Source organism: Bos indicus, chromosome 7 (genome assembly GCF_029378745.1).
Source record: "Bos indicus isolate NIAB-ARS_2022 breed Sahiwal x Tharparkar chromosome 7, NIAB-ARS_B.indTharparkar_mat_pri_1.0, whole genome shotgun sequence".
NCBI classification, from domain to species: domain Eukaryota; kingdom Metazoa; phylum Chordata; class Mammalia; order Artiodactyla; family Bovidae; genus Bos; species Bos indicus.
Window position 1 is genome coordinate 69,202,858 of NC_091766.1, and position 16,914 is coordinate 69,219,771.

General features: G+C 37.9%; 2 protein-coding genes across 4 annotated transcripts in view; one reads left to right on the forward strand and one right to left on the reverse strand.

Moving 5' to 3' along the window:
• CLINT1 (clathrin interactor 1) overlaps window positions 1–14,912 on the reverse strand; it is a 57,558-nt gene extending 42,646 nt beyond the window's left edge. For all 3 annotated transcript variants that reach the window (XM_019965321.2, XM_019965318.2, XM_070793928.1), the window contains exon 1: window positions 14,669–14,912. In XM_019965321.2, coding sequence (XP_019820880.2) covers window positions 14,669–14,709 — 41 coding nt within the window. In that variant the 5' untranslated portion in view covers window positions 14,710–14,912. The remainder of the gene's footprint in view (window positions 1–14,668) is intronic.
• Window positions 1–16,914, forward strand: part of LSM11 (LSM11, U7 small nuclear RNA associated) — a 128,986-nt gene that overhangs the window by 93,769 nt on the left and 18,303 nt on the right. The gene's annotated exons all lie outside the window — the stretch shown is intronic.

Sequence of the window (16,914 nt, forward strand, 5' to 3'; positions counted from 1 at the left end):
GCATCGTGGATTTCACTTCTCCAGATGCTGGAATTCTAATACACAAGCCTCCTTTTGCACAGCATCTTGTTAACTGAAACTCCTACATATTGGACCAGGCTCTCACTTTGCACAATCTATTACCACAGAAGAACAAAGCAAAGCAAATACTGTATAACAGTAATTCTCATGTATTCCTTCCAAAGTAACACAAATAAGAGGCAAACAAACACATTTTATTGCCCACTTTACATTCCATTCCATAACTGTCATGCTATACTCATGATTTTAACCAGTGCCCCTTGCTACTCATGTTCCCACCTCAACCTCCAATCCATTATTCAACTCAGCACCAACAGTAAGGTAACATAGATGGGATCACTTCACTCCTTTGCTTATCAAAATTCCACTGTTTAATATACTTAAAATAAATCCAAACTCCATGCAATGACCTACAAATCCCTGAGCCTACCACTCTTCTTCCACATGCTCCTGCCACACTGTTCTCTAATATTCTCACCAGCTCCTTATTTGCTCACTCCATGAGTGAAACGCTCCAAGGATAAAACACTCTTCCTTTACTCTGTGTGCTCTAAATTCTTTACAGATACCATATCCTCAAAAAGGCCTACTGCTGCTGCTGCTAAGTCGCTTCAGTCGTGTCCGACTCTGTGTGACCCGACTCTGTGCTGCAGCCCACCAGGCTCCTCCGTCCCTGGGATTCTTCCAGGCAAGAACACTGGAATGGGTTGCCATTTCCTTCTCCAACGCATGCATGCGTGTTAAGTCGCTTCAGTCGTGTCCAACTCTATGCGGCCCTATGGACAGCAGCCCACCAGGCTCCTCTGTCCACAGGATTCTCTAGGCAAGAATACTGGAGTGGGTTGCCATGTCCTTCTCCAAAAAGGCCTACTATCACCACCCTAAATGAAATAGCCCCATTCACCACTCTCTACTTCAGTCCCTTTTCTTCGTAACACTCAAAAAATGTAATTATTTTGCTTACTTTTTCTTTTTAGTTATTTCTCCCCACCAAAACTTGCTTACAACTGTACTTTAAGTATCTGAAAGAGTTCCAAATGCTCAGTGAACAGTCATTTAAGTGAATGCATGCATGCACACATGCTAAGTTGCTTCAGTCTTGTCTGACTCGGTGCGACCCTACTGACTGTAGCCAGCCAGGCTCCTCTGTCCATGGGATTCTCCAGGCAAGAATACTGGAGCGGGTTGCCATGCCCTTCTCCAAGGGATCTTCCCCACTTAGGGATTGAACTTGCGTCTCTTAAGTCTCCTGCATTGGCAGGCGGGTTCACCACTAGCGCTACCTGGGAGGCCCTTGTAGATGAGTAAGCCAGGTTATCGTGTGGCTTCCCTGCAACCTTTAGTGTACTTCATTCTCCTTGTCATACGGGTAATCTGACATGAGAAGCAGACCTATAATTTGAGTTTCCTTTATTAAGAGATTATCTAAGTATTAAGAATATATAACTCATTCATGAAAAGATTATCACCATTTATTCTAAAAAACTCATATCTTAAAAATGTTATCATTCTAGGATTGTTTCTCTTATGTTGCCAGAATGCCTCTGTATCTCTGCCCCCTCGTCCTCTCTGGCTATCTCTTTCTGAAAGTGATGGATCTTCAGCCAAAAAAAAAAAAAAACCTTATCGGTCTAAAAGGAATGTTAATTATATATTGGATTGTTTTCAGCTTATTCCTTATATATCTCAACATAGCCAAAAGGAGATTACCTATGTTAAATTCCAACACCAAGGCTGTATCTCCAGCAAATTTCTCAAGTTCTTTTAACTCTTAATGTTCATATTACTTGTATTTGTTTTAATTATTTAATATTATATAATCTTTCTGCTTTTTACATTTATACATACATAATTTGTTAATTGTTCAGAAAATAAGATTCTCAACATATGGACCAGTTCCTTCCAATTTAGGTCAAAAGGATTTCATATTCCAACTGAGTTATCTATTTGGTTTGGGGGTAAAGTAGGCATTATGTCTACACTTAAGATAGATATCCTAAGATTATCTACAGAAAATTATTATTCAATACTTATTTCCACAAATGTCACAATCAAGTATTTTATATTTGCTTGCTAAATAAAGTGCCAACATTCAGCACTCTAATTAGAATAGTACTGCCATAATTAAGTGAGACTTAAATTACTCAGTAATCAGCTGCTAGTATAAACAATTCAAAAGCCAAACAGGAATTTAGTATGTGAATTACAGGTTGTAACATGAAATACCATTAGGAAAAGTACATTCTAGAGGGCACTTTATTGACATAATCACATTATCTACAATATATATACTTGTACAGAAAATGCTTTGCTATTTGTCTTTTCATACTTAAGTGATTTACAGAAAGCAAACTGCATTGTTGGGGAGAGAATGGCAATGTAGCACCCTTCACAAATCTTTAATTATCTTAAGGTTTAAAAATATGAAACAAAAATGTAAAACCTTAATTATTCAAAAGAAAAATACCACCACCGCACTTCCAAAGAGGTCTTTATCCCATGTGCCAACTCTTTTACTGTAGGTGGTCCTACACATAGGGAATTCCAGCAACATCTTAACTGTGACAGAAAAATCTCTCTAGTCCACCATACATTTCCTTTAAAAATGTGTCCCATTGCTAAAAACAACCAAAACCAGGGATCCTTGCAGAAATCGCCAACTCCAGGGCTGAAGTAGTGAAAATACAGGATAAGCTTGAAGCAGCTTGTGCCAGAATGTAAGAAAGTGCTCAGAAAATAAAACAGCATGACAAATATAATCATTCCTCCATTAAAGCAGTAAAGAGTTTTAATACAGTGAACATTGTATGTTATGCTTTTAGATACAGAACGCATCAATTTTAATGTAAAGGAAGTTTATAGTTAAAACATGATATTTAGGCTCACCTGATGTCTTATAATTAACGTCATTTTATAATTAAGTTACAGTAAAAAGGAACAATTAGTAATATAATGTATGCAAATCTTATTCTTTTGGTACATCAACCACCACACCCCTTGCCTCAAACCAGGTTAGCATGTCAAGCAATCTTATTCATATGAGTAAAAAATCCTAAAGGTTAAACATTTCAAGCAACTAACAGGCCAATCACAACCTCAATGACTCTATAGGATTATTCTAGTTACAAAGTGTTCATGAAAAATTAGTAATATTACTATTTTTAATGACAAGTTAATAAAAGCTAGTAAAATGTTACATTTAGATACAACAGTAATATTCTATTTATGACTCTGAATAACTAGAGCACAGATTCCCACTTGCCAGAATAACTTTTAGAGAAATATTCAGCATAAAACATTTATTTGAAAATTGTTCTGGAAATACCAGTCATTACAAACTCAACTATATATGTTATGACACACATTATCAATGCAAGCACAAGTTTCTCAAATGCCACTTCTAATAAATTTTGAAAGCATATGCTACTGAGGTCCATATTTTTTTTAAGTACAGGAATATTATTCCTATTCAAAAACCAGAAACAGTCCTATTCTGTACTTAAAGCAGCTTTAGACTTGCATTGTTTTGTGTATAAGTTTACTTGTGAAACTATCTTTCCTATTGCTGACAACTGCTTAAGGTCACTTAAATAGGTTATTTAGTAAATCAATTTCTTCTCAAAAAACAAAGGACAGTGTGATATTTATCTTTATCAAGAGATGTGTATGTTAAACTGATCTCAGAAGCAAATCAAACATCCCAGGGTATTAAAAAATGGATACAGCATAAGAATTATTAGCATTATACATCCCAATTCTAGTTTTTACAGGTACAACAAAATAGTAGCTACTAAAATAACTTTAATAGTAAAGATTTTGTTAAAGGGGTTTAAAGTTTATTAAAAAGTTTGGCCAACTTTTAAATTCCTACTCTTTGGAACTAATCCAAGGAATGAGTTTTTGTTCACCTTTGTCTTTTAATTTTAGGTTACAGCTTTTTAAAGTTACCTCATGATTAAACAAGACCAAAGAACCAGAATTTATTGATAACACAATGGTAAACCTTTTTATAATATATTATCTCATTTAATTCTAACAGTCCTAGAAGGTAATAGATCTTATCCCCAGACTTATGCCTTCCCTCAAATTACTCCTTCCACCCCTCATTTAAAAACAAAATTGAAACTCAAAGAAGTTAGCTCAGCTTGGGCATACTCATAAAAAATTATCTTTTAAAATATGTGGCAACCTATTTAAAATATCCTATTAAGATAATTTTATTAACTGCATTGGGCTTCCCTGGTGATTCAGTGGTAAAGAATCCATCTGCCAGTGCAGAGGATGCAGGTTCAATCCCTTCTTTAGATCCCCTGGAGAAGAAAATGGCAAACCACTCCAGTATTCTTGCCTGGGAAATCCCATGGACAAAGGAGCCTCGTGGGTTACATACAGTCCATGGGGTCGCAAAAGAGTCAGACACGACTTAGTGACTAAACAACAATTATTAACTGTATTATGAGACTTCTTCAGGAAAGTAATGTAAAAGAAAGCACCAAAATTAGTTAAGCTTAAAGAAAAGCATAAAACCCTTCTAAGAGGAGAAAATGATGAAACATCCTACACTGGGAAATATGTGAAAATTACACCTTTGTAGACACAAATGCTTGACATTGTACAGTTTGACCACATCACTTATAGGTATTTCCACCTCTATGTGATTAAGTTCAGATGTACTGCCAAATATCAAACACGAAGTGAAAGAATATAAGAAATCCTATCAATAGAATAATGAGAAATCCTGCACCTCAGCAGTGAAAGTTTGAGTTTATAGAACTACCTGTAAGTGAACTCTAATACTTGATATTTTTAAATTTTAAGTGTCATTTAAAATTTTTAAATTAAGTCAGCAAAATTTTCTCCCACTTTCATCCATGATTAAACTTAGATTTACCTAAGATCGATTAAACTTAGATTTACTCAAATGACTTTCAAATCCCAAAAACTAGACTCAACATTTCTGACACTAAAGAAATTGTTCCCAGAACATAACTACTAAAATTTTGAAACCTATATAATTTATTTCCCCTCAAACTCTCAAACAAACACACACCATCAAACACCTGTGCTTTATTTAATCTGGACTATCTGGGGATAGAAGGGGAACTTCCTTTTGAAACAGAACAGCTTCTAAGACAGTATCACTGATGTCATCCTCTGCTTGGAACCATTCAGCAGTAGGTTCTTATTAGCAACCACATCATTTGACCTGTGTTTCAGATGTTTCATTCTATGTTTAATACCTTTTTCGGCCTTAACGTCCTTTCAGTAGATACACATTTCTGAAATACTGAAATACCAGGATTTATCTACTTCATTAAGCTTTTGCTCAGTCTTAATTGTTCTTTCCATTCCCTGAATTTCTACATATTTACCTATACCACAAATCTGGCTATCATACCATCTTATATTATTCTGTCTTTTTCATGTGCTTGTCATGTGCATCCACTTAACAGAACCATAAGCTGCACTGGAACCATAAGGTCTGTCACTCAGTTTACAGTGCTCTACAATGCTCATGGTAGATATTTAATAAGCACTCACTGAAGGATCCTTGTAAGATTAGTAAGAATATCAGTAATGTACTTTCAGTTATTGTATACTATTTAGATATTTACAACCTACGCCATCCTCCTTGGATAGGCACATACTGAACTAAGGAAAATTATTTTCAAATTACCCCATTTAAGCTGAGTGTAAGAAAAGTTGGAAAACTTTGGACATATATCAGGGATTAATACAACACAGCACTACAGGCACAGCTAACTGACATAAAGATCAAAGACTTGAGGGAAGTTTATTAAAGCTGTGGGAGCTGATTACAGGGTAATTTTGAACCTATGATACAGCTTATGACTGTCATGAACTTTTTTTTAGGATTAATTACAATGAGTAAGTTCATTATAATAGCTAAGATTTCCTTTTCCACTAACAAAACAACTGTTTGCATCTCGATCATTGAAGGGCATCCTACTTATAGACAATATTCAGAGGCTAGAAAAATTTTCTTTTATGACCAGTATATATAGGGAAAAAAAGAATAAACGCTTATTGAATTTGATTCAGAAGCTTATAAACTTCTTCCAAGTACTTTTTAACTGGTTTAAGTAAAACCAGTAATTCACCTTTATTACAGTAATGTCTTGTACAAGTTAGCAACAACTGTGAAATATATGTTCTAAAAGCTGACACTGGACTTAAATCTAGACTCCATTTTCTATATGTGTTATTTCAGGCAAGTTTCTGGACTTCTCTGTGGCCAATTTTCTCAATCACAAACTAATATTAATAATAATGCTGTCACTATTGTTCCTGGCACATGGCAAATACTCAATAATGATTTATTAGAAGTATCTGGACTTGCCCTCAAGAGGCTTACATCCCAGAGGCAGCAGATGGACAGATGTAAATAAAAGTAGCAGAAGTGGCTTGTGCTAAAATAATAGCAGAGCAGCTTGTGTGAATGCAGGCATCTTATTAGACTGACACGGAACAGTGAATGAGGGAGAGTGGTGGGAGACGAGGTCAGAGGGAGCTGCAGAGCTAGACCAAGTAGAGGCTGGTGAGCAGCAAAATAAAAAGTGGCTGGAGAGTTCTGAACCGATGTGACTTAAACAGTTTTAAAGGATCACCCTTGTTGCTATGTGCAGATTACAGGATTAAAATTTTTATTTGGCTTCATGAGAAATGAAATACACTTCAGAAACCCATTCAGTACCAAACTTATAACTATAAACCAAACATATCATACCACTATGGTTTGACTGTTAATACGAAGTTTTAATCACACAATCTTAAGTCACTTAAAAATTACAAGTGATGAATGTTCTTTAATGATTGCTAATATTGCATGAAAATAAATAGCAAGAAAAACAAATTGAATTTTCAATGTATATCTTCCTTCTCTTACAAAAATAAAGGCTATCTAAAGGAATTCCCTGGTGGGCTAGTGGTTAGGACTCCACGTTTTCACTGAGAAGGTCTGATTCAAGGTCTGGTGGGAAAACTAAGATCCCACAAGCCACGATGGTACAGCCAAAGAGAAAAACAAAAGCGGGGCCAGGGTGGGATGAGTCGCCAGTATCTAGATAAGAATTTTTTTTTTTGAGTGAAAAATTTTACCTGATGAGTTTGTGTGGAAGTTATAAAAAGTTGGGCTTCCCTTGTAGCTCAGCTGGTTAAGAATATGCCTGCAATGCAGGAGACCTGGGTTCGATCCCTGGGTTGGGAAGATCCCCTGGAGAAGGGAAAGGCTACCCACTCCAGTATTCTGGCTTGCAGAATTTCATGGACTCTACAGTCCATAGGGTCACAAAGAGGTGGACATGACTGAGTGACTTTCACTATAAAAAGTTATTCATAATTAGAATTATGTATAACTTACTCTCCAGGTGTGTGCGTGTGTGATCAGTTGTATCTAACTCTTTGAGACTCCATGAACTATAGCCAGCCAGGCTCCTCTGTCCATGGAATTTTCCAGGCAAAGAATACTGGAGTGGGTTGCCATTTCCTTCTCCAGGGGATCTTCCCAACCCAGGGATCGAAACTTACTCTCCTGAGAATTTATAAACTAAGCAAAATTCCTATGTCAAAAGAAGACACTCCAAGACAGGGCTAACTGGACTTAAGTACAAAACACGCCTGGCTATTGTTGCACATTAACAAAATTATTCATATTTAATAATTCATTAGCTAGATCTATCCACAGTCATGAGGAGCTATCAACTGGTTCCAACGTGGGAATGCATTATGTTACTCTGCTGCTGCTGCTGCTAAGTCGCTTCAGTTGTGTCCGACTCTGTGCGACCCCACAGACGGCAGCCCACCAGGCTCCCCTGTCCCTGGGATTCTCCAGGCAAGAACACTGGAGTGGGTTGCCATTTCCTTCTCCAATGCATGAAAGTGAAATTGCTCAGTCATGTCCGACTCTTAGCGACCCCATGGACTGTAGCCCACCAGGCTCCTCCATCCGTGGGATTTTCCAGGCAAGAGTACCGGAGTGGGGTGCCATTGCCTTCTCCGATTATGTTACTCTACCTATATTTAATTTTCTGGCTAATGAACTCTGGTAAGCCAAAATGATTTCTTACCAACTTGGGACAGTGTATCGAAAAACTGAAAAGCACACTGTAACATGCTTTCCTTGTAAATGTGTGCTCACTCAGTTGTGTCTGACTCTTCACAACCCCATGGGGACTGCAGCCTACCAGGCTCCTCTGTCCATGGGATTTCCCAGGAAAGAATACTGGAGTGGGTTGACATTTCCTTCTCCAGGGGATCTTCCTGATCCAGGGATTGATCCCATGCCTTCTGCATCTCCTGCATTGGCAGGTGGGTTCCTTATCCGCTGAGCCACTTGGGAAGCCCCCTTTCTTGTATATACTGCTTGTCTACTATCAGAGATTATGAATTGGGAATCACATTTTAGAGTTACTTTTCTTGATTCTGTTCAGTTTCTTTAAGGATAGATTGTCCACTTCAATTTGCCTTCATAAATCTTTATGTATTTTAGAAGAAATATTTTATATTAGCAGCATCTTTAAAACCTTGAGAAATACAAGCTGAAAAAAAATGAGCAGATGGAAATTGCAATATGTCTTTCCAAAGACTTTATTCCTCAATGTGTCTTTCAAAAGCGTTTCTGTAATATGCTTTACAATATTAAAGGCATTTGTGATTTGCTAAACACAACACAAGGCATACATAACAGAGATATTTTTATGAGTTCTATGGGTTGCTTAATGTGTCTATTTAGGTGAATACACATTGAAAATAATGATTTATGGATTAAGACACAGTTCTTACACACTTGTAAATAATTTAGTTTGACATTTTCTTTATTCCTTCAAACACTATATCTTTTGATTTTTTCTATGTTATAAATTGTTATAAATTATTTTGTGCTTTGCACAATAAAAGTAGCATTTCAAGAGTTTATTTTATGTCAAGCACTATGCTAAGTGTTTCAAATTTAATCCTCACAAGAACTCTGTAAAACAAAATACCATCCTATTTTATAGATGGGAAAGTTTGGAGATATTGTCCTAATCCTCAGGATCACTATTTCTTAGTGATGGACTTAGGATTTCAATCCAGTTCTGATCTCTGAACCACAAACTTCTTCCCAGATTCACTCAACACCAGATCGAAGTGCCTAAGTATAAGACACTGCATATAGCTAGAAAAGTAATATAAAAATATATACAGGAACTAGCATACATAATTAGACTTAACAATGAAAGGTCATAAGAAGTGACACCTTAAAAAAAAAAAAGATAAACAGTTAAGTATACTGTCCTAGAATGTTAGGTAATGTCAGCTAAGACTAAAAAGAGCTAATCTTTATACATAAGATTCATTAAAAGTACTGCAAATGTACTTTGACTCTATGAAGTAGTCCTGTTGTCCCCAAAATTGGAATTTGAATTTATCAAGTGAGTAGATACAATTACCAAATTGCAAGACATATAGACGTTAGAGAAACAAACAACTGTATGGGAACCAATTAACAAAATCCAAACTGAAGAAAGTACAAAAAACTTAATTTCTTCAACAAATAAATAGTATGAGTGCAAAAAAAGACCGGGATTGAACCTAGACAAAAAGAGAATCAAGAGATACACCCACCAACTCAGAAACATCAAAGAGGAATCATGAGGTAAATGAGAAAGGAATGATGACTGGACATTCGATATAAAGTAATCATCTTTTTTAAAAGGTATGATAATCTGGTTATAATAATAAAAAAAAGATGACTCTTTACCTTTTGGAGACTGATACAAATGAAATGATACATTGTCTTGAATTTGCTTCAAAATAATATGGAGTGGGGATAAAGCAAGACTAGCCAAACTTTGAAGCTAGGTCTGTGTAAGCAGGGATTCACTACCTCCATTTTTGGATATATTTAAAATTTTCCAAAATAAAAGCCCCAAATTAAATTCCAATTAGATCTAAATATGAAACATAAAATAAAATTTCTTCACGATTAAAAAAAGTTAAGCTGCCTATACTCTTTCTTTCCTAAAGGAAATATTAAATAAACATTGGAAATAGGAAGAAAATAACACAAGAGCACAGAAAAAGGTTCAACTATGAAGCCTTACTGTAAAACCTAGGAGTGTTAGTTAGAGGTACTTAAAATTTAAAAAGCCAAATACTTTTAGTGGATTTATCAGTAAACAGACGAAAAACTGCTTGAAAACACTAGGGCACAGGAAAACGTAAGATGCAGCTAAGAGCTTTTAAGAAGCACCTTGGCAACAGTACTAACTAGACTAATTTAAACTACAGAAAAATCACTCCTAAGATATGCTCGCAAAAGGTAAAACTCATCTTTCTTGGGAATTAAATTCTTAGTATTTACTTGTGTCCAGTTACTAGAAGAGAGGACGACAGGATAATGATTTTACTGTTTCAGCAATAACAACTGGTTTAAAGAAAAGTTGATATGGAGAGACTAGAAAGCTGAAAATCACCTTTATTTTTAAATTCTAAGAAGCAAACTGAACAGAGATTTACTAGTAAGATAGGGAAATTAGGGGGAATACATCTGAGGACTGAAAGGGAAAACCAATGATAAGTTCAAGTTGTAGTGGCAATTTTTTTAAAGACAGGTATTGTATTTTTCAAGTTCAGAAAATACAGTACTATTCCAATAAATAATAAATGTATTAACTGTTGAAATAACTGAATGAAATATTTTCTATTAAAAGCAAGGGGTTCTCCTTCTGGGGTCAGCTAGACTAAAATAGAAATTTGCACGATTCTATTATGTTATGCAAACATTTAGAAACTAAAAATATGCAAATACACCAACAAAAATCATCTTAAAGGGGAAAAAAATGCAAGCTAATGCTTAAGAGAATAACTTAAAATGGACAATCTATAGCAATTGCTAGCAGTTTGAATCACTATCTTAAAGAGAGTAAGGGCCACTGATGAAATAGATTTACCATTAATGTTACTCCCTGCATGAAAGAGAAGTGTTGGCTGGCCTTGAACAGGAAGCAGTAGTAAGTGGTTTGATTCTCCACTACCAGGTTACCTTCACTGCATTTCCAAAATTTGAAGAACACAACAGAACTACAGCAACTTTCAGTTCATACCAAAAATGGGGTAACAGAATATTAAAGTGCTCAATTTTATTTCATCATCACATGAAGAGAGGCAGGTCAAAGGATGACAGTGGTCAAGCTAGTCCCAGTTGGTGGGAGTGGTGCCACTTATCCTTTCCTGCCACAGCTCCCTTTAATGCAACTTGAGTACATGTGGGAGGAAACTGGCACTCCAAGCTCTGGTGAGCTTTTGGTTTTATCTGCTTTTCCTCAGTTCCACAATGTCCTGCAAAACAGAGGCATTTAATACCACGAGCAGGTTCAAAACTTGTGGAAAGTATCTCCCTAACCCTCCGTGAAAGTTTTCAAATTCTCAAAAGTCAATATTTAAAATATATCATTATACTTAAGAACTGCCATCATACTGGATCTAACAGTAGCTTCAGAGGACACAAGAGCATTTTTCCTTCTGAAGTATAAACCTCATTGGGTAGGGATATATACTAAATAAAAAGTCCTAATTTTCCAGTCATGGATTGCACTTTATTTATTGCATAAAGCAATTAAATATAACATTTACTGACTGTCACATAGAAAAATTGTCTTTTCAGCTGAAACTGTCTCTGGTGGATAATGACTTTCTAAAATTTATCTGCTGTTATGAAATACTTGCTCCATTTTTCCCCTGACAGAAATTCGTATTTCCAAAATGCCAACAAGGTTGGAAAAAGTCATTCTAATACAATCCCATCATTTTAAAGATAAGGAATCCAAGCTCTGGAGAGTCTTATGATTCTGCCTCAAATTATACATATGGCTAATTTAAAAAGCAGTATCAGAAGGTGAACCCAGGTCTCCCCAAACCTCTAGCCAGGGCTATATCATATAAAGCCTCATTTCTATTCAACACAGCTCTCAGAGCAGTCCTTAATCACTTTATTGTTTCCCCTTTTGCAAGTCTCCTCATCACCTTATCCCCTTGATAATCTGAATAGCTGTTCTATGGATCTGTTTCACTTCCATTATGGCAATTTAAGATGAACGGTCTAAATGGGCATAATGCCACAGGTACTGGTTTTGTAAAATGTTTGTATTTGGGGTGGATGACTATTTCTTTTCTTCCAATGAAAGATGAAAATTAAGTACTCATCAGTAAAATAACCTCATGTTCTAATCCTAATATGTGTCAGACACCACTCAAAGTTTTTTAAAAAGTCCTTGGTGGCAACATTCTTACATGTTCTTGAGTAACTTGGTTTAAGTTTCCACTCTTTTTAAAATCTTTTAAGCTACTTATTTAATTGGCTGCACCTAGTCTTAGTTGCTGCATGTGGGATCTAGTTCTCTGACCAGGGACGGAACCCGGCCAGGCCCCCTGCACTGAAGCCCCAAGTCTTTGTCACTGGACCACCAGGGAAGTCCCCAGGTTTCCATTCTTATTTGGGTAGTAAAAAGGAAGACTGAAGTTATTTTCCAACAGCAGCTCTTCCATTAGATTGACTTGATAGCTATTTATGTGACAAATTTAATCTGAGGTACTTGAAACTTAGTAACAAAGGTGAGAAAAACAACATGAAAAGAACAAGAACAAGAATATTGCCTTGATTTGTCTCCTGAAAAAGTGTACCTTGTCTTCAAATTTTTGAGTACCACAAATTTAGTCCCCTAAGGTAAGAAGGTGTTTTAGTGATTTTTTCTTCCACCGACCTCTGGTTAAGAAACAGTTCTGTAGAGATTTTTGGATCTTCAAAGACTGTTTAAGCTGGTATCCTTTACACCATATATAAAAGAACAACCAATAAACCTGGATTAAAAAAAACCCGGATTAAAAAAAACCCAAAAAACAAAAACATGATTTTATTTTTACCTTTGGAAAGCAAAGGATATATAAATAGCAAAACAAAACCAAAATAAAGGACCGAGGACTTAATGGTCAAATAAATGGTTGACAAAGCAAAACCACCAAATCACTTTTCAAACATGGAGCTTTTCTCTTAATGAATTTTAATATTACTCTTGATGTAGAACACGTGCTATAATTATCAAAAGCATACTGATCTAAACTTACTGCATTATGGCCTTTATATGCTATTTAAGTTCTTCACCCTTAATTCTCACAACATTCTAAGGTAAATATCCATCACTATTTTCATATTTCACCTAAGAAAACTGGGACACTTCAAGGGTAAGTCATTTGCCAAGGTTACAGAGCTTGAATCCAGCTCTGCAGGTTCAGAAATCTGTGCTCCTTAGGCACTCTACTGCATTCTCAGTAGCACAGAAAACTTGAAAATACAGTCAAACTCCAAATTCTATCTGATGCATTATCCAAGCCACTGAATTTTTTCTTACTTAAGTATAGTTGATTTATTAGTTTCAGGTGTACAAACAGTAATTCAATAATTTAACAGATTATACAGTTTAAAGTTATTATAAAATGGTGGCTGTATTTCCTGTGCTGTACATTATATGCTTGGATCTAATTTATACATAGCAGTTTACAATAAGTTATTTTTTGGGGGGTCAATAAAGCCAAGAATTTGCCATCCTCACTCCCTGATTTTAGACTGGATGAGTGGCACAACTGAACTGGTTTTGCCATTACACTTATTATATCATCGCTAAAACCTGAAAAGAGGGGACTAGTTAAATTCTTAAACTTTACTTCCTGCTGTTCTGGAAGACCTTACTTAACCACTGTTATAATGTGTATGATACACTCAGTGTAAGTGTTAAGGTTTCCCTAGGGTAGTAAGATACTAAAGTGATCACTTAAATCTTAAAGACTATCAGCTATGCATTAGTCATTTTACCTGTCTGTACTTACAAGTAGATCAACAGGATATAAACCTTGGTTGTTTCCTTTTTTAGGAGACATTTCTTGTTAATTCAGTGATTAATTAATTAAACTAAATGGAACAAATGGCCCTCCAAAAATGAAATGTAGTGGAAAAGGAAACAGAGGAAAGGAATCACAGTAAATTACACGGTGATCTACTCTCACTAGTGTTAGAAAAGCAAAGGAGAGAGTCTGAGTAACTTCAGTCTGACCACAATGGCCACTTGTTACACCTACCACCCACTACAATACCTCAGGCTCATTAGGAATTAAAAGAAGCTCAGCAAGGTAAAGGACACATCCCAACCAGGCCTAAGGTCTCTACAACCGCTGAGGAGCACAGGGAGCCACTGAAATAAGTTTCCCCAGCCTCAAGTTTTCACTGCTGCCCAGGAGGCAAAGACCAAAAGCCAGGGGCCAAGACAGTTCTCCGGCCAGGGCAGTGACCCAGCTCGAGACAACCCTGCCCCCGCCCCTGATCAAAGTGTCCGCGCCTAGAGGGGTGGGGTAGCTGCAGGGTGAGGAAGGCCTGGATAGGAGATAAGGGGACTAAGATGTTTCGACAGAGAAAAGGTCCCTTCGGTTGGCGGATCGGGACGCGGCCCCGGGCCGAGAAGAGAGTCGCCCGCCGCCATGATAGGGCCGACCCATCTGGGGGGCGTGACGCGGACGGCCCGGAGCGCAGAACCGGCTCCCTTTTCCCCCCGCCCCTCCCCCGCGTGGGCCTCGGCCACAACTGCCCCCCGATACTCACGCTTTGTCCACCAGCTCCCGCACCTTCCACATGTTCAACATCTTGCCCAAGCGGGCCGGGCCTCCACCTCCCTCTCCTGTACCCCACGGACCCCGGAACACTTCCGCGCCGGGGCAGATCCAGGCCGGGGTCGCTGCCGCTGTCCACGCCGCCTCCGCCGCCGCCCGCCGCCTCAAACTCCCCCAGTCAGCTCCTTCTCTTGCCACAGCCGCGGCGCCGCCAGTGACACGTCGAGACGCGGGGGCAGAGGCGCTGCGTGGAGCGGAAGTGCCTGACTTTCCGCCCGCTGCGCACGGGGCACGCTGGGACTTGTAGTTCTCTGTGCGCCAAATTAGGCTGAAAGAGTTTCAGAGGAAAGCTAAAGTTAGAATTCTTCGGTAAAAATGCTCTCTGGATTCTCCGCACCCCTACACAGTAGTCATATATAGATGTGAAAGTTGGGCCATAAAGAAAGCTGAGAGCCGAAGAATTGATCCTTTTGAACTGTGGTGTTGAAGAAGACCCTTTAGAGTCCCTTGGACTGCAAGGAGATCCAACCAGTCCTAAAGGAAATCAGTCCTGAATGTTCATTGGAGGGACTGATGCTGAAGCTGAAACTCCAATACTTTGGCCACCTGATGCGAAGAAATGACTCATTAAAAAAGACCCTGATGCTGGGAAAGATTGAAGGCAGGAGGAGAAGGGGACGACAGAGGATGAGACGGTTGAGTGGCTTCACCAACTCGATAGACATGAGTTTGAGCAAGCTCCAGGATATGGTGAAGGACAGGGAAGCCTGGTGTGCTGTAGTCGATGGGGTCGCAAAGAGTCGGACATGACTGAGTGGCTGAGCAACAACAACAACAATGGACAGAGGAACCTGCCAGGCTGCAGTCCGTAGGATCTCAGTCGGAAACGACTGAAGTGACAGCGTGCACGCGATGACTATAAGAAGTATAATTGGCATATGAACTCCTCATTGACAGAAGTAATTCTGTATTTGGTTCCAAATGCCCAGATATATTTCCTTCCCTGGGCTTTAGTTTCCATCCTTGTACATTGAAAAGGTTGTATCTTAAAACCTATTCCATTCTAATTCTACCATACAGTGCTCTTATATTTAGACAGATACTTAATATCCTTGTTAGATACTTACTATAAAGTTCAGAACCTCAGTTCACACTCCATGGGAAATTGTAGAAAAACAACACTACGACATTATGACGGGCCCAAGAACCTGACAGGTGTATATTCTCAAAGTGTAGATACACACCTACACGGCATTCATTATTTTATTGCAATGATTATTGTCACTTTATTTTTCACTTACTCATTTTTTGACAATGTTCATGTTAGAGCCACAAACACTCTTAAAGTTCATTTGGTCAAACTGCTTAAATTTTACAGTTCTTTACATTCTACACATTTTTATTGAACATTTTCTGTGTGAGAGGAGTGGGGAGAAGGAGAGGGGGATGACAGAGGATGAGATGGTTGGATGGTATCATGACAGAGAGTAAGTGATGGACAGGGAGGCCTGGTGTGCTGCAGTCCATGGGGTCGAAAAGAGTTGGACACAACTGAGTGACTGAACTGAACTGAACTGAAGGAGTGGAGAACACAGCTGGGAAGAAGACAGGCAAGGCCTCAGCTCTCTTGGATCTTAAAGGTCTTTGGAGGAAAACATAGTAATCAAGGAAACATTTAAGATAATTGCTGATAGAAAGTGAAGAAAACAGAAGAGAATGTTATAGAGAATGATGTTAGAGGAAAATAGTATTAGGGAATATTTAGGGTGTCTTTGAGGACATTTTTTTTAGGGGGGTAGGTAGGATGTTAGTTCCCCCACCTGGGATTGAACCCACCCCGCTGCAGTGGATGCATGGGAAGTCCCCTGAGGACATTTTATTTAAGCTGAAACTTTAATGATAAAAAGGAAATGGCAAAAAAAAATTTTTTTTAACCTGCAAGAAAAGAATTTCTATTGAGGACTGATTCACAATGGAGACATGAAATCGATTGCTGCTAGTTATGAAGCTAGGTAAAAATGATCCCAAATCAAGAATCTAGAACACCTGACCCATAGTTAGTTCTTCAGGTCAAATCAGTTCCCCATACTGCATCCATTAAATAACTGGAAGGAGCTCTGGAAGATTTCCTGAGAAGTCTGTATGCAGGTTCAGAAGCAACAGTTAGAACTGGACATGAAACAACAGACTGGTTCCAAATCAGGAAAGGAGTATGTCAAGACTGTATATTGTCACCCT